Raw genomic sequence first — 26,844 nt, 5'->3', positions numbered from 1 at the left:
TTCTGCAGATGAAGCATTTCCACCACTCAGTAAAGTCAGAAGCTAAAACGTATCCAACATTGCACGTAAGCAGAAAATTAACCTGGGACTCGTATCACAGCAATGCCAAGTTGTACCCTTAAGTAACTCTGCCTTATTTTTTTTTTTAAAGTCTTTGTCATCCTGACCAGGCTCCTAAAAGTGAACCTTAAGGTGAAGTTATCCCTTTTTTGTATCCCAAACATCCCATGCAACTCCCCTTTCCCTAGGAATTTAGTTACCTTACACAGTAACTTCTGGGGAAAAAATGGCATTACAATTTCATTTCAGTTTTGCTGCTGAAGAACTCTGTACACTGCCCCCTTGTGGATGCGGGAATTTCGAAACTTCCACTAATTTGGTGTATTAACAAGGCCAGCATCTGCTGTGAAGCAGATGACAAGAATTTCCTGCATTTTAAAACAAAAGCAAACCACTATGACAGCTGTAAGAAAGGACAGGCTGTAGGTAGCACAGCATTGGGTTAAAGTAAGCCTATTTAAGTATGTAACATCTGAGGAAGTGTCAGGAGGAAGCATTTACTGCTCTATGACCTTGCCACTGTGTTGGTTGATTTTTTCCCCCTCCAGTTTCAAACACACAAATTGCTACAAACATCTGTTTTTCTCTTTCTCCAAGAAGAAGGGGGTCTAACAATGCAGCAATTTTCTCCAGTACATCCTCCATAGGCAGTTTAGTGTGAAGTTAATAAAAAAGAGTAATTTTACTTACATCAGCTTCTTTTAAAAAAGCCACTATACCAAGTTAACCCTTCGAGGAGGTAAAATAGTTATTTTGATTTTACTATGTAATTAGGTAAAGTAGCAATCTATACCAAAAATATTTCCGTCAAGCCTATGTAACACACTGCACTACACTATGCTTGGCATGTAAAAAACAGTCAAAGATTTGGAAATTGTAACAGCAACACAACATTCTCCACATAATCTTCAGCACCTTTTCATGAAAACTGGAGCGTATATGCAAAAAGACACACCGCACACAACACCGTTGCAAGTTTTAATGTTTATTTCCCCAAGACAGCCTAGCCTGCACTCTACTTGGATAAATTTCACAAGCTAGTTTCCGCTGCTTCTAGTTTTAAACTTTAACCATGTTTCTGATGACAAGGAATGCTGCAAAAATACTCTAGTCCAACAAAGAGTTATGATCACAAAATAATCTTTATCCATTCTACAGTGTTTCAGAATTACCAGTTGATTTTAAAACACAAGGTAGATATAGATGCTAATGGTGGCTAATCTGGTATGTTTTATTATAGCAAACTGTTGTTCATGCAACACTTGTGCTCAAAGGGGAAGGCACAGCATTTCCTACAATGAGCCACCTTATAAAGAGTTCATTTTGTACAAATTTGTAATGTCACCTTTAATTTAGTGTGCAGAACCTCAAAACTGAGGCATTACTCCAATTATAAAAACACTTGCATCCCTTTTGTGCAAGTTTTAAAAATACAAAGTTCTCTCTAAAGTGGCTCAAAATAGATTGTTCATGGCTGCCTACATCTAAGATAAAAAGAGTCTAAAACAATTGGATTAGGCATATTAAAGGTGTTCAAACCATGACTTGATTTGTACATCTATTCACACCTCTTTTCGGTCTTTATTCGGCAGTACATATGCACCAAATTCCATTTTTAGAAGTTTCCATATCATTTTCATAGAAAACAAAGTTTGAAAACAAGTAACATTGAAACACAGCACGGTATTCTACCACAACGGAAACATTTGGTTACAGGACTCAACAAAATCTAAAAATGAACTATGCTGTAGATTACCACATGCAAAGGTCTTCATGTTATCTTTGAAAATGAAAAGGATGAGATTTTATTACCACATTTTACTGCTTTCTACTATTATGGTAACTTGTGTACTGCAACACAGTCTATTTGAAGGGAAATGTATGATTTTTTTCATGCAAAAATCTACAAATTAGTTTTGATGATATGGAAAGCTTTTCATAACATCAAACATTCATCTGGTGCAAATGCACAGGGAAGCCTTCCTGAAATTCTGACTTTACAAATAACTAATAAGCCATACAGGAAAGAACTTAAAAATAACTAAAAAGAAAAATAAGAGGGGAAAAAAACAACAAAAAAGAAACACAGGCTGCAGGAGTAAACCAGAGTCTGCTGCTAAACCGGTCTTTGTTTTTGTGTCCAGTGTAAGTTAACACTTATGAACTCATTTTGATGATTTACTAGGTTTATTATCAGCCCCCTGAAGGCGAATCAAGCTTGCATGCGTTCACATACAGCATCACAACCATACTCTCGTACACACGCCACTCCAGGACTAGGAGTCTGCTTCATGACTGAAGAGCCCCAGATTTGAAACATGAGCCTGGCTCCACAGCATCGAGTCCAGACATTCATTCAATGTTGTCCATTCACACGGTGCTTCATAGCAAGGCCTGGGCTCATTCTCCTTGGACTTATATGGGCATCCTATTCTCTTATGCTTACAAGGCTTGATGATGATAGCACTGCATTTCCCCCCAATTGCTCTAGTAAGTCATTGTTCCTTCTCAGGCACTGAAGATCTTTGACCTGTAGCCCTTTTTCTTTGAACAATCTAAATAAGCATTCAGTGTGAAGTTTTTCATTACATTTTGCCACTCATTCTCACTCGCACCCACTCGCCATCTTGACTTCATTTGGGCTTTTCTGTGATTCCAAATGAAATCTTCACATTTTCTTTCCCGATTTAATGCAGCAGCGGATCCCATGAGCCAAGATTGATGGATCAAACCTTTTTTTTATTCAGTGCTGCATTGTACCTAACTTCCAAAATACCACTCTAAAACTGGAACCCTTCTGCTGGTACATTGGCAGATGAATTGAAACCAAATGTTCCGCCTTGTATTGCTTCTGGTACAAGGCTAGGATCTTCATCAATCTGTTGAAAGAACAAGAACACCGTAAGAATGAACAGAAACACAAAAGCCTCACTAAAGAGACAGATAATCTTAAAGAACTTTTCTCCCTTCAGTTGATCTCCTTCGTTGCATAAATTCCAGTTGATCTTTCTCAACTTAGTAAGAGTACTATTATGACACACTAAGTTAGCCTGAAATGGTTTAGATTTTATTTAGTAGACAGGCTACATGGCACCCAGTAGTCTCACTTATGAGGTTTTCACTCTTCGCAAGCATTCTGTCAGTCAAACATCATACTTATTGCCAGTTTATAAAGTGTCACTGTTCTTAGAAGCAACCAATATCACTAAATCAAGTAAGAAATAAGCTGAAACTGCAGTTTCAATTTAAATAGGTAGTATACAGGTTACCAAATTGGTAGCATATTAAATTCCAAGTCCCGTGGTATGCACAAAATCTGAGTTCCTAAGAGGGACCTCTGTATTACTGTTTGTATAGAAATGGGACTCTAACAAAAAAACACCTCCACTTGCAAACATGCCCTACCGAGTTTTACCATTTCTGCAGTAATCTGTTCCTGAAAGCCGTTCAGCCAACAAGAAAACCCTCGTTTCATGATGCAGACTGACATTATTGTATTCCCCTTCTATGCAGTCAGCTTGTTTTATGATTTAAAGTGCATACAAATCTAAAACCCTCTTTTGATTTGTATTACATGTTTAAGCTGAAAACAACATTCTTGATCAGCCCATCTTTATTTCCACTTGATGCACCCTTACTTTCACTTGACACCTACCTCTGCAATTACTATTCAGAATCTTTTTTTCTTAAGGAGCAGAATCTCAGATTTGCTACTCAAGTCAGCAGGGAGCTTATCAGATGTGAAAACCAAGCTTAGTCAGAAGCTGGCAGTTCAGAGAACTATTTGAAGGCTAGTATTTCGTTCCCTCAGGATGCAGCTTAAATTGCCTATCAGAACTTTAGATAGGTCATCATGAAGAATGGAAGATATGCAACAGGTTACACAAGGGGCTCATTTGTCACTGACTCTGATGAAGTTTTAAGCAACTAGTTCATGCTATTGACACCAGCTAATCCAATGCTATGACACTTCAAGATGCCAGTGGACAACTCAATGCTTTTCTCTCCCAGACTAAAAACAGGCAAGCTTTTCAGAACCCATGGTTATAAGCACAAGATCTATGCAAGTAACCCAAACAGTGAGGGCAAGCATTCAGCATAATAAAGTTATCCCGCTTAAGGCCAGAGTAATTCATATTCATCGGTTATGGTGGTAACATCCAGCAGGCTGTTTACATGAAAACTCATCCTATTTCTGCTATCTATGCAACTGCACCACTCAGGAATACAGATCAGGACAAGGCTTTTTATTTATTTAAACAGATGTCCTTCAAAATCCTAAAAGCCTCTCATCATTGCCTATAATCAACTATTCAGAAAGGCCGTGGCATCTAGTTAAAAATTCCATGAGCTTAATAGCCCATTTTAGATTTTTATTTAATCACATTTAGAATTGGTTTTATATTCTGTCAGTACTGGTCTGATGGAATTTTAATAAAGAATGCTAGCTACAGTTTCAATGAATGCCCTGAAATAAGTCTGTAATTCTGCATACATATGTGCAGCACTAATGTAAGTGCTCATCAGTGAATTGGGTAGAAAAAAATTCTGAAAAAAAAAAGAACAAGCGCTTTTCTATAAAGCGGTCTTTAGAGCTGTTGTCGCCCTTTTGAACCACGTCTATGAAAACAACCAAACGATTACAAAAACAGATTTCAGAGCTATAACACACTTACATCATCTGAAGAGAAGAACTGATCAATGATCTCATAAGCCAGTTTGTAGATGTCTTCATTTTCGTGATTTTGTAGCTGTTCGATTTTCTCCAGGCCTACAGAAAACACACAAAAGACAGTCAAGTTAAAATACTGAGTTCAGACAAAAAAAAAACATCCCTCTCCATAAGGCCTCATCATACAAAATCATTAAAAACAAACCTAGGCATAAAGTGAATCTCAGTAAGATGTTATTAAAACCCGCTTGACATGCTTAAGCATAAAAGCTTCTTAGAGATTCAGCAAAGTCTATCAGAGGTTGAGGAATACACACTACAACAAAAAAGTACACCCGGTCATACTACAATAAAAAAAAGTCGTAAGGTCAATGCCAGCAATGATTGTTTTCTCTTCTCCTCCCCCTATGTGTGGTTGGGGGAATCTTTGGAGATAAGGGGGAAGACCGGGGGCAGTAAGTACTAGGTCATACTCCCTTTTCCTAGGAACATCTTTTCAACACCTGGTGTGGTTGCCATGACCTGTGACATTCCAAATCCACGTGTTTTTGGAAGCAGCAATACACACCAGTTACTGATCCGTAGCTCAATTACACAGCAAGTAGCTCCAGCATGATGTAAGTTACTGGCAGACAGGTGCAGAGCACACAAGAATAATTTGCTTAAAACACCTGTGCCAACACACACAAAGGCACGTGGTAGGAGGCTAAACAATCAATTTCTGCAAAACAGTATAAAAACAATTAAGCACCATACCTCCACACTCTTCTATAAGATTGGCTATGGTTTCTGCTTCATCTTCAGCCATTTTTAATATATTACTTAGTCCATCCAGAACCACTTGCACTACTTGTGCATCTTTCACTGTTAGCAAATTGCAAAAGGGAGGAATTACATTTTGTTGAATTAAGTATGCCACCTAGGGGAAAAAAAACAAGTGGTGATCTCAAGAGTGTGACAAACTACGCGCCAGAAGCACACAAACAGACAAATTTAATGAAATCAAAGCACTCAGTTACCAAACAGGATAAGACTAGTTTGTAGCAGTCACTTTCAGAATTGTTTTTTATAGCATGAAAAGGTAACATCTCTGAATTATGTTATTTGGGTATATTATATTATATATTATTATAGCAATATATATATATTATAGCAATATATGTGTATACTGCTTAAACAAGTAGTAGATACTGTAAGTTTTTCAGTATTAGAAAAGTTTCAACCTCATCTTTGAAAGACACACACCCTCGATTTAATATTCTGGGTTAACAGGGAACTAGTGTATTTCTACTCAGTGGCTGCCATCATTATAACTATCACATTCTTAACCAAACAGGAAAAAAAATGGAAAAAAGGTACTAGTGCCGAATGACCAAGATTCTTGTCAGAGCCTGAACGCAATTATTCATACCTACTAGGCCCCATCCCAACAGAAGTGTCTCCACCCAAATCCCCACTGACATGCCTGATCTCAGTTCGTTCCAAAAAGAGAAACTAAATTCACTCCTAAATCCCTTGTGGAAGAAGGGGAAAAAATTACTGAACTGGAGAGTAATCTACACATTCATAATGCTGGCACAGAAGTCTGAGGACCTTTTCTTAAGGTTTGACTCACTTGGTCTTTTCTTCCGCTGATTGTTAAGTTGCTTATTGCCCAAGCAGCTTCTTTCTGGGTACCAAAGTCACCCTAAAATTACAACAGTAAATAGAAGTAAACATTCCAGTTCTTATGTGACGTAGTATTTTAGTAAAAGCTTCAACTCTCCACAGAAACACCATATCAGTTTTCATTAAGGAGGGAAGTTAACTAACAGATCCTGTAGATGTTTGAGTCTACTTGCAGCGTGTTCATCCCATCCCTGCAACCATGTTTTTATTGATCTTCCAAAGGAAATTTGTTTGTAGCACAGTGAAGAAAAAACATAGCACTCCCCTCTCCCACATTCCTTATCAACAGCTGTCATATATTACAGGGAGCGATAAGTGGCAAGTGTCCCTTTTGATAAACATACCCTATGTACTATATTAGTACATACTATAACTGTCTGCTTCTGAAGTTAGTCAAGTTTTCTAACTTTTTAAAAAAAGAAGTGTCCCATATGCTTTTCTCAGTGACCAATAAGTTAGCATTTATGAATGCTAACAAGAAAAGACAAGTATTTCTTCAGTCTTAATCCCAGCCTTTATTCAGGTGCAAGACATTCCATCTTTGTCTTGGCTGAAAACATCACAAGATTGGTATTTCCAGCTTCCTTCCACACTTCAGGAAAGAAAAATCAAGTCATGGGTAAAGCAAAAAGTAGGAAACTTTTGAAAGATAATAACGTGGTACTGTTTCCATTCAAAAGCATGCTTTTAGCTCCCTTCTTTCTCATACGGCAGATCCTTGGAAACACAAAGCAGTTTGGATACTAGTGTTTTAAAAGACACCAAGGTTCTACATTTGAAATCCAAAACAGATATTTGAAGCCCAGAAAGATGACTGATTAGCATTCAAGCCCTGGTACTCCACAAGCAGTGAGAAAACTGAAAAAGCACGAGAAAAGCATCCAGAAGTGTTTGATAGCAACTACGTGAATTCACTATTTAATAAAAAGGGCAATAAAAGCTTCATCTCTGCAAGCTTATGTATCACTGAAAAGCAGCGTACATCTATACAGGCATACAGCGTGTTGCCATTTCCGCAAATAAACAACTGAACACCACCCACAGTTATTTCCTACACCCATCTACTTTTTGTTGATAGGTTTACTTGTTAAAAAAATGGATGGGACATTCCCATTCCATGATCTAGTATTACAGTATCATTACTTGGACTACTCTCAGACTTGATAAATGTCACAAATGAACAGGTTAATAAATGCAACTATTGAGCATGTCTTTAGGTTTCCAGATCAGGCAGGGGAAACACAAAGGAGAATTAAGTCCTTAGACTCTGGCAAAACGTTAGGAACTACGTTACTGTTCCCCATCCATACCTCTGTGTTACATTTGGGCACAGAATTCTGCTCCCAGTCTTTACAAAGATAAAAAAATTAAACAAGACTAAGAAGGAACCAAGAAGGACTGATCTGCTTCTTTCCCCTAATACATTCAACATGCTGTTTGTGAAAGATCATTCGAAACAGTAACGTACATCTTGCAACATATGAAAATGCTAAGGGTAGAGATTATCATTATCACCCCCCCCATTTCACAGTACTATGTAAAACAAAGCAATGAATTCAGTGTCATTTTCCCCACTTAAGGAAATGAACAGTTAAATCCTTCTTGTTATCTAACCTTATCTAGAAGATGTATTATCATTGGAACAAGGTTTGCATCTATTACTGCCTGAACTTGCTGCTGATTCCCTGCAGTGATGTTAGATAGGAACCACACTGCTTCCTGCAAAATAAAAAGATTAGAGAAATCATTAATTTGGATACTATTGTATACTGTATTTTATTTCCACCAGCAAGTTTTTACATTCATATTTTTTGGATCTGCAATTCATGCAATGCTCAAACATAACTAAGAAATGATTGTACATATCTGAATCCCTAATGCAAACTAGACTTGCAGGAAACAAAGACAACAGTCTTGCCTTGGGAAATACTGCAAGACTCTTCAGTCTTTCACTGTAACCAAGTTACAACCCCCAAACCACAGACAAAGTAGAAAAAGTATTTAACAAGGCTACATATGAGCATTTCTAATTGATTCTGTTACTGAGGACAGTACAGCAGTTTTCAGCTGATGGTCAGAAAAGCTCCAAAATATGAACCAGCACATTTTCCAAACAAGTGGTAAAAGATGTATACTAACTGCTCCACAACATTTCTCATTTGTGTCAGTCATTAAGAAAATGCACTACCTATCATTTAAATGCTTGTTTTTTTTCAGGAATGCTGTAAAGTTGTAGGACCCTTCTATTAGCCCAAGACACCCCTTCAACAACAGAAATGGAGGTGTCTAGGAAAATGTTTAAGCCAAGTTTTTCCCTCCCTTGCGAGTATGCCCTCCCAGTCCTCACATTTAAATGATGAACTAAGCCAAAGACTATGTATGAATTATGTTAAACAAGGAAAAAGAGCCCTTCCCTGCCCACCCACCTCCTAATGCAAAGCCTATACTTTAGTCAAAAAATAATGAACACAGTTTCACATAAAATTTGTCACTGTTTCAGACCATCTCCTTGTTTTAATCTTACAGTTGATATACTTCGTTGCCAGAAGCTTCCCATCACTCTCTTGGTTCCCCTCTCCTCTCAACTTAACCAGGATGAGAACTTTGTGGACAATTATTTCTCTCAAGATGAGATTCAGAAATTCACGCATTCCCATACTTGAAAATTCAACTGAGTCTCTTGGATCAGATCACAGGATCACTTCTATTAATGAACCTGTTAGAGATTTAAGATGCCTAGGCCTGTCTTGGTGAGCTTGTTTTGGGCTTTAATCATCGGCAATGTCGGAAAACAGGACCCCAGAATTTAACAACATGCCTCAGATGCACTCCGGAATCAGCACTTCATTATCAGTGCCCCCATTTAAAGCCTCTTCTATACACGCATGCACACGCACACTCACTTCCCCGCCCACCCACCCCATTTCAATGCTATTTATCACACACTCGCCATTCAAAGAGACATCCAATTATCTCTATTTCATCACTTCCAAGAGAGTCAGTTTAATTAAAATGATGTTTCACTTACCAAGAATTCTAACTTTTAAGTCAACAGCCAGAATTACAAGATAAAGCTTGAATTTTTATGAAATTAAACTAGAAGAATCAGAAAACAACCTTTCCTGTCAAGTACAAGTTTGCAGCTCCTCAGAGATTTTCCTACAGATCTCAAATTCAAGAAAAAAAATATCACCACCCTATCTGATCTTGACATAAGCTGGTATTTTGTAATTAGTTACTCAAATCTCTACCCCGCTACATTATGTGGGTTTCAAGAGAGCTAAGCCAAACATAAAGGAGTTACCAATCAGGTCCAAATTCTGCAGTGACATACCTTATTAATTTTTTCTTTGGGATGTGTCAGAAGTGCTGGAAAATGTGAAAGAGCTTCACAATTCAGAACTACTTGTGTCTGTTCATCGGTACCAGTGACAATGTTTCCTACAGCTCTCAGTGCAGCAGTCTGAAACAGAACACATTCACTTCATTCACACAAAAATCTTTTAAATGGAAAGAACAAAGATTTTTCTAACTGAGCACATTCTATACCTTCAAATGGTTAAAAAAAATTTATACAAATGCCACATCACACAGGAAAAGGTACTTTTACACCTTAACACAGTTTATAAATAGAAACCAGCTACTTTCTCTAGTATTGCATTTTGAGTAACGCTTCCTTCACGTTATCTGAACTTACTTGCACTTTAACTTCTTGATGACTGAGAAGAGGAACCAAATGAGGGACTATTCCAGAGTCTATCACCATCTGGATCTGTTCGTTGCCAGCATCCGTTAGATACGAAAGTGCCCAGACTGTATCTACCAATATCTAACATAAAAAACATTTATTTGTAATTAGCACAGGAGTATCAGTCTTACAAAAAATATATTTAAACCAGAACTAATGAAATACAGCAGATTCATATCCATAACCTACTTTGCTCCACAAACTTCATACCTTTCACTCTAAACAATTCAGAACTAGACCTGCTATTTGACCTATTCTAGCTCCTAAGAATACAGAGACTAAAAACAGCTGAACAACAGCTAAATTGCTGATTACAGCTAAAATTTTAAAGGATATGAATGCCATCCAAAAAAAAAAAATCAAACATCTGCCCTTTTCATGAAGCACTGTTGGACAACGTGAGATATGAAAGATGGTCCCCTGGAAATAAGAGAAAGCCCTAGGAAATAAACTAGGGGCATTTAGCATTCTAAAGCAAGTGCTCCACACATCATGTAAGATCAAGTTATTTTCTTGGCATCATGCCAAAACATTTAAGAAAAAAAGCTAAAAAGTTTCTTGAAGTCTGGTACAGCAGCAACTTAGAATTTCTTCTGCTTAAGAATTCACACAGAGAAGCAAATTTCAGCAACAGTAGATCCGGATATTTCAAGTGACAGCTTACAAAAAAATGACTGAGCTAACAACTTCTAACTGATCCACAAATACAATGATCTCAAGATACTTGTATAAGCTTCATTTTCACCTGTTTATATACACAGAATTAGCATACAGTATATTAGCTAAAGTTCACATTTTAATTATATTTAAACATTTTGGTAAAGCACTGCTGCCATAATTTAAACAACTGAGCTACAACTTCACTATAGCAAAGATTAAATCTTAAATAGTTCTGACTTAGGTCAGCTTCTTGCCTAAACCAATCTCATAATTTTAGTGAAGTCATTTACTTCAATATTAAAATAACCTAATGACCATACTTACTGTCTCAGGTGTATTAACAACACCTAATACTAGCTAACATTTCTAATATTTTATATATGCAGATACCCATTTTTTTCTTCTTGTTCACACAGATTTTTCATTACAGCCACAAGCTTAAGTGCTAGTCAAAAATCTACGCACATCTGTTAATAAATGCTCACAGAAAAACAAGTGAAATTGTAATCTGATTTCCTATCAGGATGAACTTAGGAAAAACAGCGAAAAGCTGGGATAAATGTAGGGAAAGCACATTCAAGTAAGTACGTGTAAAAATACAGAGAGAAATATAAGGCAAAATTGTAACTGTTGCTTAAAAACAGAGATATCAAAATAAGCTTACCATAACGTGAAGGAACATATTTATCTTTTTAAAGAAGAAAGTTACTCAAGTATGGCAAGCTTTATGATTCACGTAAAAAACTACACCAGAACACAAAACTGTCTCAAAGTGGCGTTACTTACATTTACATCTGTGTGGTGAATTAAAACACAGAGAGCTGGAAGGATCTGAGGAGGAAGAGAACCATCAGACAGTTATTTTTAAGGCATTCAGACACTCAGCTTCACTTTAGTTACACTGACTGAGCAGTGAGTAATTCAGTCACCTCCTGAATGGTTTCCATCGGCGGAGGAGGATCTTTGTGACGGCACAAGTTGACCATGACCCAAGTAACATTTCTTAAGAAAGTTATGGGAATAGATGGGCTGATAAAGGACAGCAGTGGTTTCACTACTCCAAGACTAATAACGTAATCTCTACACTGGGGTCCATCACCTGTTGAAGATATCAAAGAAGTATGAAGACAAAGATCATCACATTCCATTCACAAAAAGTATCACCTCAAAATTATCCTCTTAAATTAAAAACAGGCTGCAAATCCCTAAAGATAACCTGAGGACACTGAGCTGTAAAGCATAATATAAGCACAAGTCCAACACCTTGTTGTTTGGGAGACTAAATTGCATCATCTGGTTCTGCACACATCCAACAAAATAACATCTAAAGAATTATTAATAATGGCTACTTAGTAAAATAACACTGGATCCACTCTTCAGCATCGATGCTTATGAAGGAGTCAGTCTCCTGTAACTTCTGTGTATTTAAGACTCCAATTATTTGCAATGCATACAAAGTTTAAGAATATGAGCTTTAGAACTATGTAGATATACATATCTACATCTATCAATTACATGCTTACATAAAGCCTACAGCCTCCTGTCCAGTTGATTTTGAACTACTCATTAAAAACAACTAAATTCTTAACAGAAAGGTGTTAAAGTTTGCACAAAAAAAATCAAAAGACCAAGTGATCACAACTCATCTACAATTCTATACAATGTATGTGAGCTGAGGCCAAATTTCAGAACCCAAAGCAAGTTTTCATTCTAACAATCTGCATGCCTGTTTGCCAATAATTTGTTTTCCTGCACCTGCAATGAAAGTGTGGAGGCATGTTTTTGTGTGTATACTTTAGCGCATGATAGAGAAAACAGGAAGAAGTTAAGAACAGGGCGACTGCCAGCAACAACTGCTTTTTATCTTACAGTTGTACACCTCCAAGTTCTAACACAAAATCCTAGTTAGTTTATTCATTCAGTTTCTAAAGGAACTTAGTTTTTAGTGGCAGGAGTAACACAAACCTATGATATTTCCTAAAGCCCACACAGCTTGTTCGCAAACATTTTGATGAGGCGAATGCAGCAGTCTCAGAAAAAGTGGCACAGCATCTGAAAAATACAAACAGAAGTCCATGCAATTGTTAAGAAATGTATCTCTCAAAAGACAAAATAGTTGAAATACTTAAATAAAATTTCAGACCGCATGAGAAATTTCTCCCTTTGTTGAGTATTGGTCAGAACTTTAACTTCCCAGATGATACTGAAATAAGTCACTGTGTATTTTTCCTCTCGTTATTTCCAGACTCTACACTCAGCATCTTTTGACAATCCTTATGAAAGTATATGTACTGCAACAGTGGCTGTTTCTGTGAAGGTAGTCGTCTTGGTCTAATATGGATACCCCATCCTCAACTTTAAGTCTCATTTTAGACCACTAAGTTCTGACTGTATTCGATTTGAGAGCTGTAATCCAACATACTGGGACAACCTAGCAGATCTCTGCAGAACAGATGATTTCAAATGCTGCCATTACATGACAAAAAAGGGAGTCAGTTGATTGAGCAGTAACAAGGTTCCAAATGATAACACAAACTCCCCAAACTCATCAAGGCAGCTACATTTCTACCTCATGCTGGGGTCAGACAGAAGAATACTCCTAATGTTTAAAACTAAAGCTGATCCAATATTTAAAGCACATTCTGTGTGAACCACACCATACTTAAGTAACTAATCTCTTTTCTTTAACCCTAGCACTAAAGGTGTTTGCTTACATTAATGACAAAGTTTAGTCTGAAATAAACATTCATTTACTTTAGAACACATGAAATTTTAAGAGATGCTGGTATTTTGTAGTAAAACTTTCAATGTAGAACTTTTTTTGAAAAAAATACACATCACAAGAGAATTCATATTTTCTACTAAAGAGGTATTTTACAATGCCTATATGCAAGAGAAGAAAGTCGTCCCCAACAACTATTAAGTGCTTTCAGAAAAACGACAGACCATTTTTTTTAATTAAAACATTCGTTACAAGACATAAAACATACTTTCATATGTTTTAAATATTAGGTCAGCTAATATAGAGCACACATGCAGACCTAGCTAAAAATCAAAGACCATCACAAAGATAATAACTGTAATTGGCACTTGTCTTCAATCCATCAACAAGCTAGGTTTAAAAAGAGAAGTGTTCTAAGTCATCAAGAGGTGTGGAACAATATATACTAATTAGGTTTCCTAAAGAAAATTCTAGATGCAACTGCAAATCACAAGTATTAGCAACGATACATACTTTGATAAAGCTTGGATTTGACCCTTGAAGTTAACAGGCTCTTAACAGAGCTTGTAAAAGCAAGGGTAACCAATCTTGCAAACTATGCAGTCTTAAAGCATACGTTCATTTAAAATAAGTCCTTAGACTGACATCACCTGCCTTAAATTCCTTCAAATTTGCTATTGATAATTAACCTATTTTTCCAATTAAGAACTGATGAAACCCACCCAACCATCTAACAGACAAGATGGTGCTGGTGCTACGAACTTCCTTGTGAGAGAGGTATATACCTCTTACTTTAAAATATAAAGCCAGACAACACACAGGTTGTGTGAAGCCTGTAACTGCTTAGCACTAACAATGAAAAAGAGACAATCTACCTCAATCACTCAAGTTAAACAGTCAGTCATGGAAGATATGGAAGAAACTGATATTTCATCACTTAAACCACAACACACATTTTAGAATTACTTAACAAAAGAAACATTGGTATTTCATCACTTAAACCACAATACACATTTTAGAGTTACTTACTACTTTGAATAGAAGTTCCAAGTAGTCAATATATAATGGTGGTGTTGGGGAAAAAACAAAATTAGGTATAATTCTGGGTCTTTTCATTGTTGGAAGCATAGCATGTTTAACAGTATCAGCAGCACAAACTGCAATACAACACTAATTCCAACCATTAAAGATAATGGTATCTCACAGTGCAATTTTTGTGGATTTCTTCCTTAGATTTTAGACAGTTTTGTTTAAACGCATGTTTGATTCTTCCATTGGTCTCAAGGAAGAAGCTCTTATGACACTTCTGTTTTGCCTTTTTTTTTTCAGATCACTTAGGCCACGTTAAAAGTACAGAAGAAAGCTTGTAGTACTTGGCAATTCAGACTTCAAGTACAATTCCACCCCAAACTTCAGATTCCTCAAAACATGAAGGCCAGCGTAGTGTTTTTGCTTCAACTTGATTTTGGAAGAGAGCTGAATGAGGGTTTTTTTTTGTTTTGTTTTGTTTTTTGGTTTTTTGTTTTTTGTTTTTTTGACTTTTTAATATTTGAAAACTGAAAACCAGCAGATATAACTCTGCTACAAGTGTGAGTTCCCAGAAGAGATTACTCACCATCATGAAACCCAACTGAATTTAAAAATCTGAGAAAATGAAGAACAAAAGCGGGTGTGCACTTCAATTGATGCTGCTTGCCAGAGAAGAAGTAGAACTTCTGGCAGGACACTTCATGGGCAGGTCCTTCAGCGACGGGCCTGTGATTGACAACTCAATTTCAACCATCCTAGCTATCTCATGAAAGGACCAAGCCTATCACATGGATTGGTGAACATGCTTGAGATACAGAGAAACAGGAGTGTGGATGCTCTTTACAGTATCATTCAGATCTTTTTATTTTTGTGGAAGCTACAGCGCATGCTTTATCAATGATCAAATACTGTTGGACTTACTAGATTGAACTACGGCCTGTGTTTGTTCAGAGGTTCCAGATGCAATGTTTGTCAAAGCCCATGCAGCTTCAAACTGTAAAGAGGGACTACAAAATAAGAAAAAAAATATTGCAACATGAGTTTTCAACCGGAACTCATAGGCACTTTAGCTAAATTCCGAGAATTCTCACAACAACATAATATTCCGAATTGCAGAAATACTCACTTGTCATCTCTTTCAAGACAGTGCACTAAAATAGGTAATATTCCGGATTTTATTAGATCATCAATTGGTGGATTGCGATCACTGGAAAGCAGCTTTCTGTTTAGGAAAAGAAAACACAAAACTTAGACAAATCATACAACAAGTGAGGACTAGAAAGGATCTCAGGAGGTTGTTTAGTCCAGCCTTCTGTTCAAAGTGCAGCTATTGCTAATGCTTAATCAGGTCGGTCATGCCTTCAACCTCCATGCAGGGAGATTCAACAACATCCCTGGACAAACTGTTCCAGTGTTGCACTATCTTCTGGCAGAGAATTTTCCTACCTAGTATCTACCTCAATCTCAAAGATGAAACAGGATTGTTTTCAATAATAAGGGAAAATAACTAAGCCCCAAAACTGAAATTACTGAAAAAAATGAAGTTACTACATTCGTTGCCTTTTTCAGTGACTATGTTTTCTCCGGTAATAAACTTCAGAATTAGTCAGTCAGTAAAATACAGATCACCAGAGTAACTCAGTTACACCCTCCTGCAGCTTCTCCCTCCCTCGCCCACAAAAGGAGATAAGACGATCCTGGCTGCTTTGACAGGAACAGCAGAAGCTTGTTTCTTCTTCTTGCTCAGTGACAAAACTGTCACAGTGCAAACTATTCACAAACCACCTGCTCAAACAGGTAGAGAATTCTTATTACAAGAGCCAATTAAAGCTTCAGGTTTTGGGAGCGTGGTTTTTAAAAATTTATTTTAAAAAAAAGCATTTCTAATCAGTTTTCTATCCCTGTTATTCCAGCTGTTTGTTTTGGGGGGTTAGACGTGGGCAAGATTTCTCCTTCCTGCTCCAACTTCAGACCAAAGGGTGGTACAGATTAATTAAGGCTGAAAAGCATTTGTTTTCCTCTAAAAATACTTAAGGCCATTCCAACAACTGTGCTGACTTAACTTCAAATTAGTTTTCAATTTTAAAAAATTAGTGTTAAGACATTCACATGGATGTTCCCATTTCCTTTTAAAACAGGCTTAATCCACTATATTTCAGTCTAACTTGCCTTAGAACAGCTCTAGTAAATAGCGTTCTACACGATACTACCCTGAGATGACAGAGCTTTTTGAAGAAGGCAAGTTGCCTAATGGAAACAAGCATAGAAACTGCTCTTTCCCTTATCTGTTTTAAATACATTAACTCCCAAACATCAAACTGACTTCCAGATATAAAAGAAGTCAGGTGAAATGGAAGTCTTCCCTTGCACATCCCCCAGCCACACCGGGTAAAAATGGAAAGCTGTAGCTCTCTGCTACAATGACAAAGCAGGAGGTTCATGAAACAGCAGTTAAATACTGAATTTATGCAAGCAAAATTTATACAAGTATTTTAGGATGCTTCAACACATGCAACTACAGAGAATTCCTCTCAAAACAAGAGGTGGTTTTAGTGGCCTAATCCATGACAGAACCAGCAAAAAGGATTTTGCCAGTTCTTTCTGTATTTAAACGTAAAGACTTTGTAGCCCTGCTAGCTATATTTTACTGTACTACGGAGTACTGAACAAAAATGAATCCTAGTATTTATTTGTACATAACAAAAATGTTGACTGCTTCAAAGACCCAGGTATTTTATTTGAAGTTCTATTTATCACTGATTTTAATTTTTTAATCAGTAAACGACACATTTTTTCCAATTAAGCTGGAATACGTTGTTTGAACTCAAGCACATAGTAAAGAATGAAAGTAGTATATTTGAGAAGAGCGTCTTACCTTGCAGCCTGCACAGCACTTAGCTGTATACCCTGGTTGTCACTTGAAGCATTCTGAAAGAAGACAGAATTTAGACCTTTCAGAATTTATCACCGTGATATGTATCATGTTCAGACAATTTTTTTTTTTTACCTGTACTATTGCTTCCAAAGAAGTGTTTTGCTAGAAAATAAATAAAACAACAGTTAGAAATCAGAAGTCTCTGAAGTAAAAGTAAAGACATGGTTTAAAGTTAAGTTAATTCTTACCACTCTAAAGTCACCATCTATATCAGAATCTTCACAGATATCCTCATGAGGTACGTTTCTCCTCTTCAGAAGATGCTCATCTCTTTTGTTCTTAAAGAGAAGGGGGGGGTTGTTAAGAATGGAAGAGAAGCTTCTTTTTTAAACCAGCATCATGGACATTCTTTCACCGCTACTGTTAAAAGTTCCAATGTTCAAGAAGTTGGAAAAAGCAATAGAGGGAAGCGCATTTTGGAAATCACTTTTGCTTTGAAAAATTCTCCAACTTTATCTAAAGCATTAACTGTACTTTTGTTGAAGTTTCATATTCACGTATCCATCACTGACACTACAACTTATTTGTCAGTATTTATAACAAGACAAGGCCATTCCCAGAAGCTACTTTTCTGTTCATCCCATACGTAATTCAAGTTATGACTACATTTCTCAGGAATTATATTTCCAATGACTCCAAACAGTGCTGAACTACAGTTTTGGGAAAGAAAACAGCTTTATGTCTCCAGACATAACACCTGGTTTTGAAAGGAAAAAAGGTAAGCCTTTTAAAATCTTTAAAGTTACAATCCTTAGAAATAAAATCCTTGCTGCAAAAGCAGGAATTATTCTCCTCAGTAGATTACAAATACAATTCTGTTTTTCTGGACAGAAACTGAAATACAAAGCTTCTGGTACGGGGTATGGTAAGTCTAGAGCTTCCTTCTAAACCAAAGCACCTCTACAGAACTAGCAGAGACAATTAGTTTAACAATGGTGTTCCTGGTGACCTGCAGCGGAACACACAACAGGTTTTGTTTTAATTTTTATTTTTTAAAGAGCCAACATAGCCAAATACCATTTTGTCGAAACAATACTAGTTCATCTCACCTTCCTCAACTCCACAACGACTTCATTCCTTTGTCTTCTCATACTCTGAAAAGAATCAAAACCAAAGTACGTTATGTTCTGAATTTTTTTCAAGTGATTAAGCTTTTGCACAACTATTTCCAAGTTCATGCACTTTAAACAGTACTTATACACGAGATTTCATTTTCACTATAGAAGTAGCAATCAAACAGGAAGTTGAAATAATTACTTTTGTCTGTATTATTGCATAATAAAACAGTCTCTCCTAGGTCTGTGTTGAAAAAAGAAAGTATACTGAATGGGAGAATAAACAACTGTCTCAAAGGGCAATGTTGAAAGGAGTTGTATATAAAGCAGAACAGCACCGAAAGTATTACAAGCATGGCAAAGTAACAAAGCACACTAAGTTTGCCTGGTATTCATGACCCTTTCTTGATTCAAGAAACTATAAACTATACTGAAAAAGCAGGCTGAAGTTCAGATTGCGCAGGTAATCCTTCGTATAAACAAAGTACAGCTGCTAAAGCAACAACTGACAATAATTAATTCTTCAGAATAAGCAGATCCAGACAACAGCACGCCCTTTTCCACACGATGCCACCAGGCTCCTCGGACCGGCGTACCCGTGAGCGTCCTCTGCCACGTGAGACATGGCTGCTTGTACCGGAGCTCTGCCTCACCCCAAGGCCAGGCTCCGCACCACCACTTGTTTCTCCCAGATACTGCAGCAAATCCACAGATTTCAGCTGTGCACATTCACCACTGTACGAAACAGAACTAGCTTTGTGCCTTGGGGAATAGGTTCCTAAACAAGTTCAAATTAAGAGACCTAATAAGCACAGTTGAACTATGAAAATATTATTTAGAAATGAAAGCCACATAAAACCCTTGGTACTGTAAGAACAAATCGGTTTGGTTTTCTACAGCCTCCCATTTACAGTATTCAGAAGAAGATGGAATTGTACAGGCACAGAAATTGGTTTACTAGTGCTTGTGTTACCAGAGCGTAAACAGAAAAAGAAAAATCACTTGATCTAGTCTGCAGTGATTTTATTCCATACTTCAAACTCTACAGTGAACGAGTAGAATTAAAACAACTGCGTTTTTACTGAGCCACTGGCAATTCCAGAGCATAAGGGACTGCATTAACGCGGGATGCGAGGAAGAGGAGCAGCTAGGATGGCTTCTGGGTGATGGCAAGAAACAGCTCTGAAGGTAAGGTTTACGGCTCCACTTTCAGGATCATGATTATTTTTATTGAAAGGAATGTGCATTTTATCAGAATCAAAACTTGGATTCTGAGCAAGATACTTTACCTTCTCAAAGGATGGAGTTAAAGGAAAAGGGGGAAAGAATGGATGGGAGTGGAAAAGCAGGCACGGTTCCCCACTGCTTTGGAGGTGGAGTCCTTCATCGTTTGAGGACCAAAATGCAGTTCATCATGAGAAAAACAGGCTAACGACAGCGGTGAGGAACACCCACACCCAACAGCTTCCCGTGATATAAAAGGCAAGGCACGTGCCTACCTAGTGCAGCTGCAGCACCCGGAACCACCGGGGCAGAGGCACAACAACCAAGTACACACTGCCTGTCCCACACTAAAAAGCACCAAAGCAAGTAGCCAGAAAATATGTACATCTTCAGAGAATTACTAGGTCAGTCAAAACTAGAATTAATAGTGGAGTCCAGCGCTGCTTAGATTCACTGCTAGGACTTGCTCTCCACAGCAGATAAGCTTTTCAGATGTTTCTTAGAATTCTTCAGGTGACGGTGAGAATCTCAAAAGTGCAATCTCTAAAGAGGGAAAAAAGTGTACTTGATAATAAATGTTTATGAATCCAGCTCTGCACCAACAGATGTTCTCTGCACTGCTGTAATACTTCTCTTACAAGTACAGAAATGAAGCTTGAACATTTCGTAGTGGCTCCAACTCACACCTATACTGACACAAAACACAGAAAAGTTCCTTCAGCACCTATCTCCCCGCACGTGCACTTGTTAACGCACGCTGCAGGCTGCTGGCACCGCCACAGGGCAGCCCACGGCCCAGCGCTGCGCAGCACATCACGAAGCACACCTCACTTTGGGCATGGGGAAGTCCCTGCCTGCAGCGCAGGCACCGCAGGATGCTGTGCCCACGGGAGCCGCGTGCCACTCGAGCCCAGCAAAGCGTGACCCCGGGATCCCGGTGAAGATGAGCGGTGGCTCCGAAGACCAGAGCTGAAGGCGAGAAGCTCTCGGTCGTTTATCCGCGCACGAAGTGCTGCTGCCCTTCCAGAGAACCTGATGGCGGTCACGCTCCCGGATGCCACCCGCCACGCAGGGGCTTCGGGAAGGCGCTGCGATGTTACAGCCACACATCCTGCTGGAGGCTCCTGCTCTCAGCCTCTGACGTAGTGTTCGGTGTAATTTCTCCAGAGCCTATGACCTGGCATGCTCAAGTACAAAATAAAATGAGGAAAACTCTCTCAAAAAGACTGCAGAATTGTACCAAGCCCCCGTGATCTCACACAAGTGAGAATGGACAAACACCTTTACGTCCATAACAGTTATGGCAACGTAATGAATTAGCATACATAAAGATGGATCACAAGAAGAGATTCTTCTTGCCAGACTTCAATAGCAACACTACCGTTCAAGCCCTGCAGCTGATCACCCAAATCCCGTGTTAGCTGCGGGATCCTGACACGTTCCAGTGTTTTTCACAGCAGCACCTGATTCAGAAGCATTCCACCCTTTCCCAGGATACTGGCACATAGCTGGAGCTTGTTCTCAGCTGACGTGCCCTGACCCCTCTTCTACTTCTCTCTGTATCCCTGCTCCTCAAAAACCCAACCCTACCACGCGCACAGTCTGTCTCCATCCTTTTTGGGGGGATGCTACTATAAAGTATTTCACCTGAGCAGCTGTTTGTGCACCTTCGACAAGAAAAAGGTTTGACAGCACACATAAAACTATCAAACTTTACCTATGTCCCCCGTTCCAGCAAACGCTTTGCCAAAGGCACTGCTCCTATAGCAGGACTGCACAGGCACGAGTTGCTGTAGGGCAGAGCTGCTTCAGCCATCTCCCTCCCTACAAAGCTGCCCTAGCACCAGGCTGGTCTGCGACCCCGCTGACAGACACCACGGGGGAGCAGGGGAAAGGGAGCACTCCTCCAGCACCTTCAGCGGGCTATACGGCACTTGGAAGCTTTTGTCAAAGGCGCCACTTGCTACGGGCCTGTGCCCGACTACTGTACAGTTCGAGAAGGCTGGTCTGTGAGCCAGGCTGCCCAGCACAGTGACTACGAAACCCGGTCCCATTCTTCACAGAAATAAATGGCGCTGAACTGCAAAACTAGGGAATTACTCCTCAGAGGTGTCTGCAAGCTCACATCTGGATTTGGTAAAACTCCAGAAAAGTGAGTTAGGCCCTCCCCTATCTACTATTTCCCTCCTATACTAATTTGTGTCATTTGCAGACCACAGCAATAGTCTGCTCTCAAGATCACGGATTAAAACCCCACAGAATTTTAATGCCCACAGTCTCTACAAGGTGCCACCTGAAAAACACATCTCAGCAACTCCGCCTGCTCTGGAGTTGTAACAGGGACTCTCAGTTCCAAAAAAAAGAAAATCAATGACATGGTGCATGCTGTCACTCTAGTTTTTCCTGAAGAAGTATGACTTTTTAAACAAAGTGTGTAAGCTTCATCACAGAACTGCAAGTCAGCATAATGGAACCTATTTTTAACTAGCTCAGAGTGAAATTCCTGCTCTCCTTCAGTTCCTTCCTATTGGAATTGCAACCAAAGTACTCTGTGTGGGACACAGAAAAGGTTGAAAAGCTTCTAACCACCTGGGAGCCAGTATCTCTCATGACATTACCTTCCTTTCAATCCTCTAAAGCTTCCTTGGTGTTTCCAAATACATCGCCAGTATTACGAGCCCAGTGAACTCCAGTGGCAACCCTTAAAAGTCCTGCCGTAGCTAATCTTCAAGCACCCAGACTCAATAGCTGCTCCAACGTTGGTTTTGAAGTACCCTGCATCACATCGCTAGCCTCATTTTGCACCACACGTTTCTCAGTTACGGGACAGAAAGCTGTTTGACACTTCTCCTGTGCTGGCACTATTAAAGCAATTCTTAATATCTCACCCAACCACACAGGCAAGTAAGGGAAGAAAAGGGCAGCATAAAGTCACCAGTTTCTTCCAGTCTTTCCAAAGGAATAATACGTAAAAAATACAACTTTGATTTCATTTCAGAAAACCTAAACGTCAGTTAAACTTGAATGCTGCAGTAAGCAACCAAAGAAAATAAAATTTCTAATCATCTGCTGAAACAAAAACAGCAAAAAATTCTTTTCCACCCTTCCCAGGAGCGAGGTTATTTATACTTGAGACCCCAGCATGCAGCACCATCAAACAGAATGACACAGAAACAGCTCATTCACAAAGCTCTTTCTACTGCAGATGCAGTGACCAACTTGTACTTTTTCTTTGTAGAAAAGAGAAAGACCTAGCATTTGATTCCAAGGTCTATGGTACTACAATGAGAAAAATGTTAGAAAACAAGATTTCTTATCACAAAAACAGAAAACAGCTCATCCATTCTTATTCAAGGGAAAAAAAAATATCAAGGCCAAGTAAAACCTGTTTCTCATGGAAGAGGAAAGATGAAAAAAGTAAAGTTACCTTCCCTAGCTCTCCTAGCAAACAAGCATTTGCATAATTTAAGACAACAAATAAGCACTCTTTTCAGTATGATTTTGGTTTTTTTTTGATGTTAACAAGTGACCATTCCTGCTGTTCTGTAAGGCCAGCTCCTTCTCACTATGAAAGTGCAATTTTTTTTTTTTTGCCCCCACAGCTCTGACTCTTAAATCTTGGAAGAGCTTAGCAGCATCCTGCACCTCCTAACCGCGACCGTACATAGAGATACTGCCCTGGTGTCAGCCACAAATTACTGCTCTCCCGCCACAGACTCCTCAGATACTGAGCATAATAACCTTTTAAATGTTTCCTTAATCAGTCCTATAAATAAGAAAAAAAAGAACAAGCAAACGGTTTGTGTTTCTCTATTCCCAATGTTGTCACCAATCTGTCATCTCAAAACACATGGCAGCAATTGCTCACAAGGTGACATGTCCGTGCACGCATGTTTACCCAATGCTTAATTGTACGAAGGAATTGCACTAAACGCTACGTAAAACACGTGTTTTTGTTCTTTTTTTCAAGGCCAGACTTTGTATTTTTAGAAGCACGTTGATATGGACTGGAAAATGAAAATCCAACTTTAACTCGGTAAGTATTCAAAAAGCTAAATAAATGCTTAGCATTTCTGAAGCTAAAACACTGAAAATCCCCTTTCTGTATTTTACAAGATACACAATAACCTTTCTGGGAAGGGAAGACTGGGAAGCTAAGCACAACCTGAGAGCAACTGCTATGCATTTAACCATAAATGGGCTGATTTGAGCAATGTGTAAGCATATATATATGTTATTTTATAAGTCTGTAATTTGCAACATGCCAGCCCTCACAGCCTCTAGAATTACCTGTGAATTTGGCATTCCCAAACCTAATACTGGGATAATTTTTCAGTTTTTCTGATATGTCAAATGGAGGCAAACTGTCATAGAACAGAAGGATCACCAGCGCTGAGCAGAAGTAACTAATGGCTAAAAGCACAACTTCAGCCGAGGTTAAACGGGGGAAGAGTGAAGGAGGCAAGATGAAGGGAAGAGATAAAGATCAAACGCTGGCTTCCTATGCGAAGTAAATAAGCCATCCTTCTGCTAGAAGCAGCGCAGGATCGCCGGCGCTGGGAGCCAGCTGAATATACTCATTAGCAACTGTTGCTGCCATAGGATACTTGGCTGGGAGCAGACATCACCCACACCTCACCCGCTAACGACACATGTGGCGCGGAAGCAGTTAACGAGCGATAGCCATAAGCCTGAGCCATCGTATGAAAAATAACCATCCCGGCTAGTTATTTTAAGTAGCAAGCGTATGCTCCAAGAGTTGCTGGGTAGATGTCAGTATCTAAAATTTAACACGGCCTACCAGGGCTTCTGTCACGGTGAGGAAGGCCGCTTAAATGCTTCAGCAAATTCAGAACAATACTGAAGAGGCTACCTGCTTCCTGAGGCACAAGTGCCCAACTGTTTTTTGTTTTGTTTTATTATTTTTTTTTGTATGTGTGTGTCCACCTTGAACGTTCCCACTTCAGGTGATTTACCTCAAACCTCAGTACGTAGGCACCACAGGATAGAAAACACAGATGAACTGCAGCCTGTATTTTCCCTTTACTTTCATTTTTAATGTGCTAGCACGTGCTTTACCGTGCACCCTTCTAAACTCTCCCTGCTTTTAGAGTTATCTATTTGATGATAACAAGACAGTTTATACAAAAACAAATGAACATCTTAGCAAACAGTTGCTAACAAAGCTAACAACCCTATCAGTAAACACTGCAGCAATTATTCTCACTTCCAACTTTTTTGGCATCACCGAGCGCTGTATGTAACTGAATAATACGTTGTTTGATCAAAGTTTTAAACTGAGGCATTACTGATGCCTGGATTACCCAAGTGGGAAAACGTGGCAGATGTTTTCACGAATGACAGCAACTCAAACGCTGCCTTTATTTTAAAAAAATACCGCACTCTGTACGTCACGTTTAAGGCTAGGACGTGGTGTCACGCTAACCACGGGGACACGCAGCGAGGCCGGAGGAAAGCAGAAACGGGAAGGCCGAGGCCCGCTGCTGGCTCACAACCTCACCACGCGCAGGTTTCCCCAAAGAGCGCTGCTGGGCGAGGCGTGGTGCCCGGTTTTACCCCGTGAACGTCTGCTAGGGCAGCCCTAACTCCCTGCTCCCCTCTGCTTCACGGCCGGGCCGCGGGGCTGGCTTCCTCCAACGCGTGCGCAGCAGCGGGGCCGCCCAGAAGTTCACAGGCCGGGCAGCACAGCCCGCGGCCGCCTCCGCCGCCACCCGACCGGGCGCTACAACACCGCCGCTCGCCCTGTTCGGAGGGAAACGAAAGCGGGTCGGGGTGGTTATTTCTGCGATAAAGAGGGGAAAAACAGGGAATTTACGGAGGCTCGCAGCGCCCCGGGGGAGGCCCGGCGGGGCCGGCGGCGGGCCCTGCCCCTCGCTGAGGCGCCGTGTGGCGGCGGGGAGCGCAGCGGGGCCGGGCCGGGCCTCCTGCAGCCGCCGCTGCCCCTCACGGCGGGGCCCAACGGCCGCGGCCGGGCCCGGAGCGCGGCCTCCGCCTTCCTCCCCCCCCCCCCCCCCCCATCTCCTCCTCCTCCTCCTCCTGCCAGGCGGATGCAGGCAGGGGCAGGCCGGGCCGGGCCGTGCCGCCCGCGGGCCCTACCTCCAGGTCGCGGCCTTTGTTCTTGAAGTTCTTGAGGCGCTGGTTGTCCAGCTTCTCCTGCTCCGCCATGGCGGCGGCGGGGGGGGGTGGGGGAGTGCGGCTCCTCCGCCTCCTCCGCCGCCTCCTCCGCCGCCTGCCGGACCCGAACCCGCCGGGATGGGTTCCCCTCCGCTTCCCCTTCCCTTCTCGGTCCTTTCTTTTCCCTTCTCCGCTCCCTTCCCGCTGAGGCGAGGCCGCAGCCGCCGCCGGGCCTGCTCCGGGCGCCGCTGCCGCCGGGGCCGGGCGGAACGGGCCAGGAGGGCGCTGAGGGGAGGAGGGGGGGGGAGGGGGAGGGGCAGCCTCGCTCTGGGCCGCCCGGCCGCGCCCGCCCATTGGCTGCGGAGCGCGCGCTCGCCGGCCAATGGGAGGAGGGGGAGGAGGGGGGGAGGGGGAGCGGCGCCGCCGCCGCGCGGGGCCGTGACGCGAGCGGTGACGGGGAGCGGGGGGAGGGGGCGCTGTGAGGTGCTGAGGGCCCGGCCCGACGCCATCTTGGGTGGCGGCTGAGGCGGGGCGGGCGGTACCAGGCACTGCCATACGCGGCCCTACCGGGCCGTACCGGGCCGTACCAGGCTGTACCGGGCCGTATCGAGCAGTACCGGGCCGTGCTGTGCCGGGCCATGCCGCCCCGCCGTCCCCGGCCGCTGCCCCCACCGAAAGCCCCTTGCCGGCTCTGCGCCCGCCGCCCCCAGCGGGTGCTCCCTGAGGGGAGCGCGGCCCCGCGCTCCGCGCCGCTGCTCGAGCGCCAGTTAAAAACAAGAAAAACACAGTCCAAAAAAAAAAAACCCACGGTTTTGATCAAAAGCTTTCACTCGGGGCCTGGCGGTGCGGGGCGGCCTCTGGAGACGCGGGTAAGCGTCTCCTGAAGAGCCAACAACGTCCACACGCAGCGGGGCTTTGCAATGTTCTCACCTACAC

The 26,844-nt window shown here is 40.8% G+C and overlaps 1 protein-coding gene and 1 non-coding gene across 2 annotated transcripts; both read right to left on the bottom strand.

The window, feature by feature from the left end:
• Positions 1 to 1,029: 1,029 nt before the first annotated feature.
• Positions 1,030 to 26,168, bottom strand: KPNA4 (karyopherin subunit alpha 4). The gene is made up of 17 exons (XM_067002083.1): positions 25,891 to 26,168; positions 18,544 to 18,588; positions 17,683 to 17,772; positions 17,567 to 17,596; positions 17,435 to 17,487; positions 15,686 to 15,781; positions 15,481 to 15,566; positions 12,774 to 12,860; positions 11,738 to 11,907; positions 11,595 to 11,639; positions 10,098 to 10,229; positions 9,735 to 9,863; positions 8,015 to 8,119; positions 6,348 to 6,419; positions 5,489 to 5,651; positions 4,737 to 4,831; positions 1,030 to 2,939 (listed from the first exon to the last, which is right to left on the bottom strand). The coding sequence occupies exons 1-17, from the start codon at positions 25,957 to 25,959 to the stop codon at positions 2,841 to 2,843; spliced, it is 1,566 nt and encodes a 521-aa protein (XP_066858184.1). The 5' UTR covers positions 25,960 to 26,168; the 3' UTR covers positions 1,030 to 2,840.
• Positions 9,081 to 9,392, bottom strand: LOC125182289 (small Cajal body-specific RNA 7). The gene has a single exon (XR_007161746.1). It is a non-coding gene; the product is annotated as a small Cajal body-specific RNA 7 (non-coding RNA).
• Positions 26,169 to 26,844: the final 676 nt, after the last annotated feature.

Source organism: Anser cygnoides, chromosome 9, assembly GCF_040182565.1.
Source record: "Anser cygnoides isolate HZ-2024a breed goose chromosome 9, Taihu_goose_T2T_genome, whole genome shotgun sequence".
In the NCBI taxonomy this organism is placed as follows: domain Eukaryota; kingdom Metazoa; phylum Chordata; class Aves; order Anseriformes; family Anatidae; genus Anser; species Anser cygnoides.
This window is presented reverse-complemented; position numbering and strand designations above follow the sequence as displayed.

Excerpts from the sequence above, each read along its gene's own strand:
- KPNA4 (XM_067002083.1), bottom strand. The coding sequence starts at position 25,959 with ATGGCGGAGCAGGAGAAGCTGGACAACCAGCGCCTCAAGAACTTCAAG. Across the intron at positions 18,589-25,890 it reads ACAAAGGCCGCGACCTGGAG|AGTATGAGAAGACAAAGGAA; the intron begins GTAGGGCCCGCG and ends GATTCTTTTCAG. Across the intron at positions 17,597-17,682 it reads TAGATGGTGACTTTAGAGTG|CAAAACACTTCTTTGGAAGC; the intron begins GTAAGAATTAAC and ends TTTATTTTCTAG.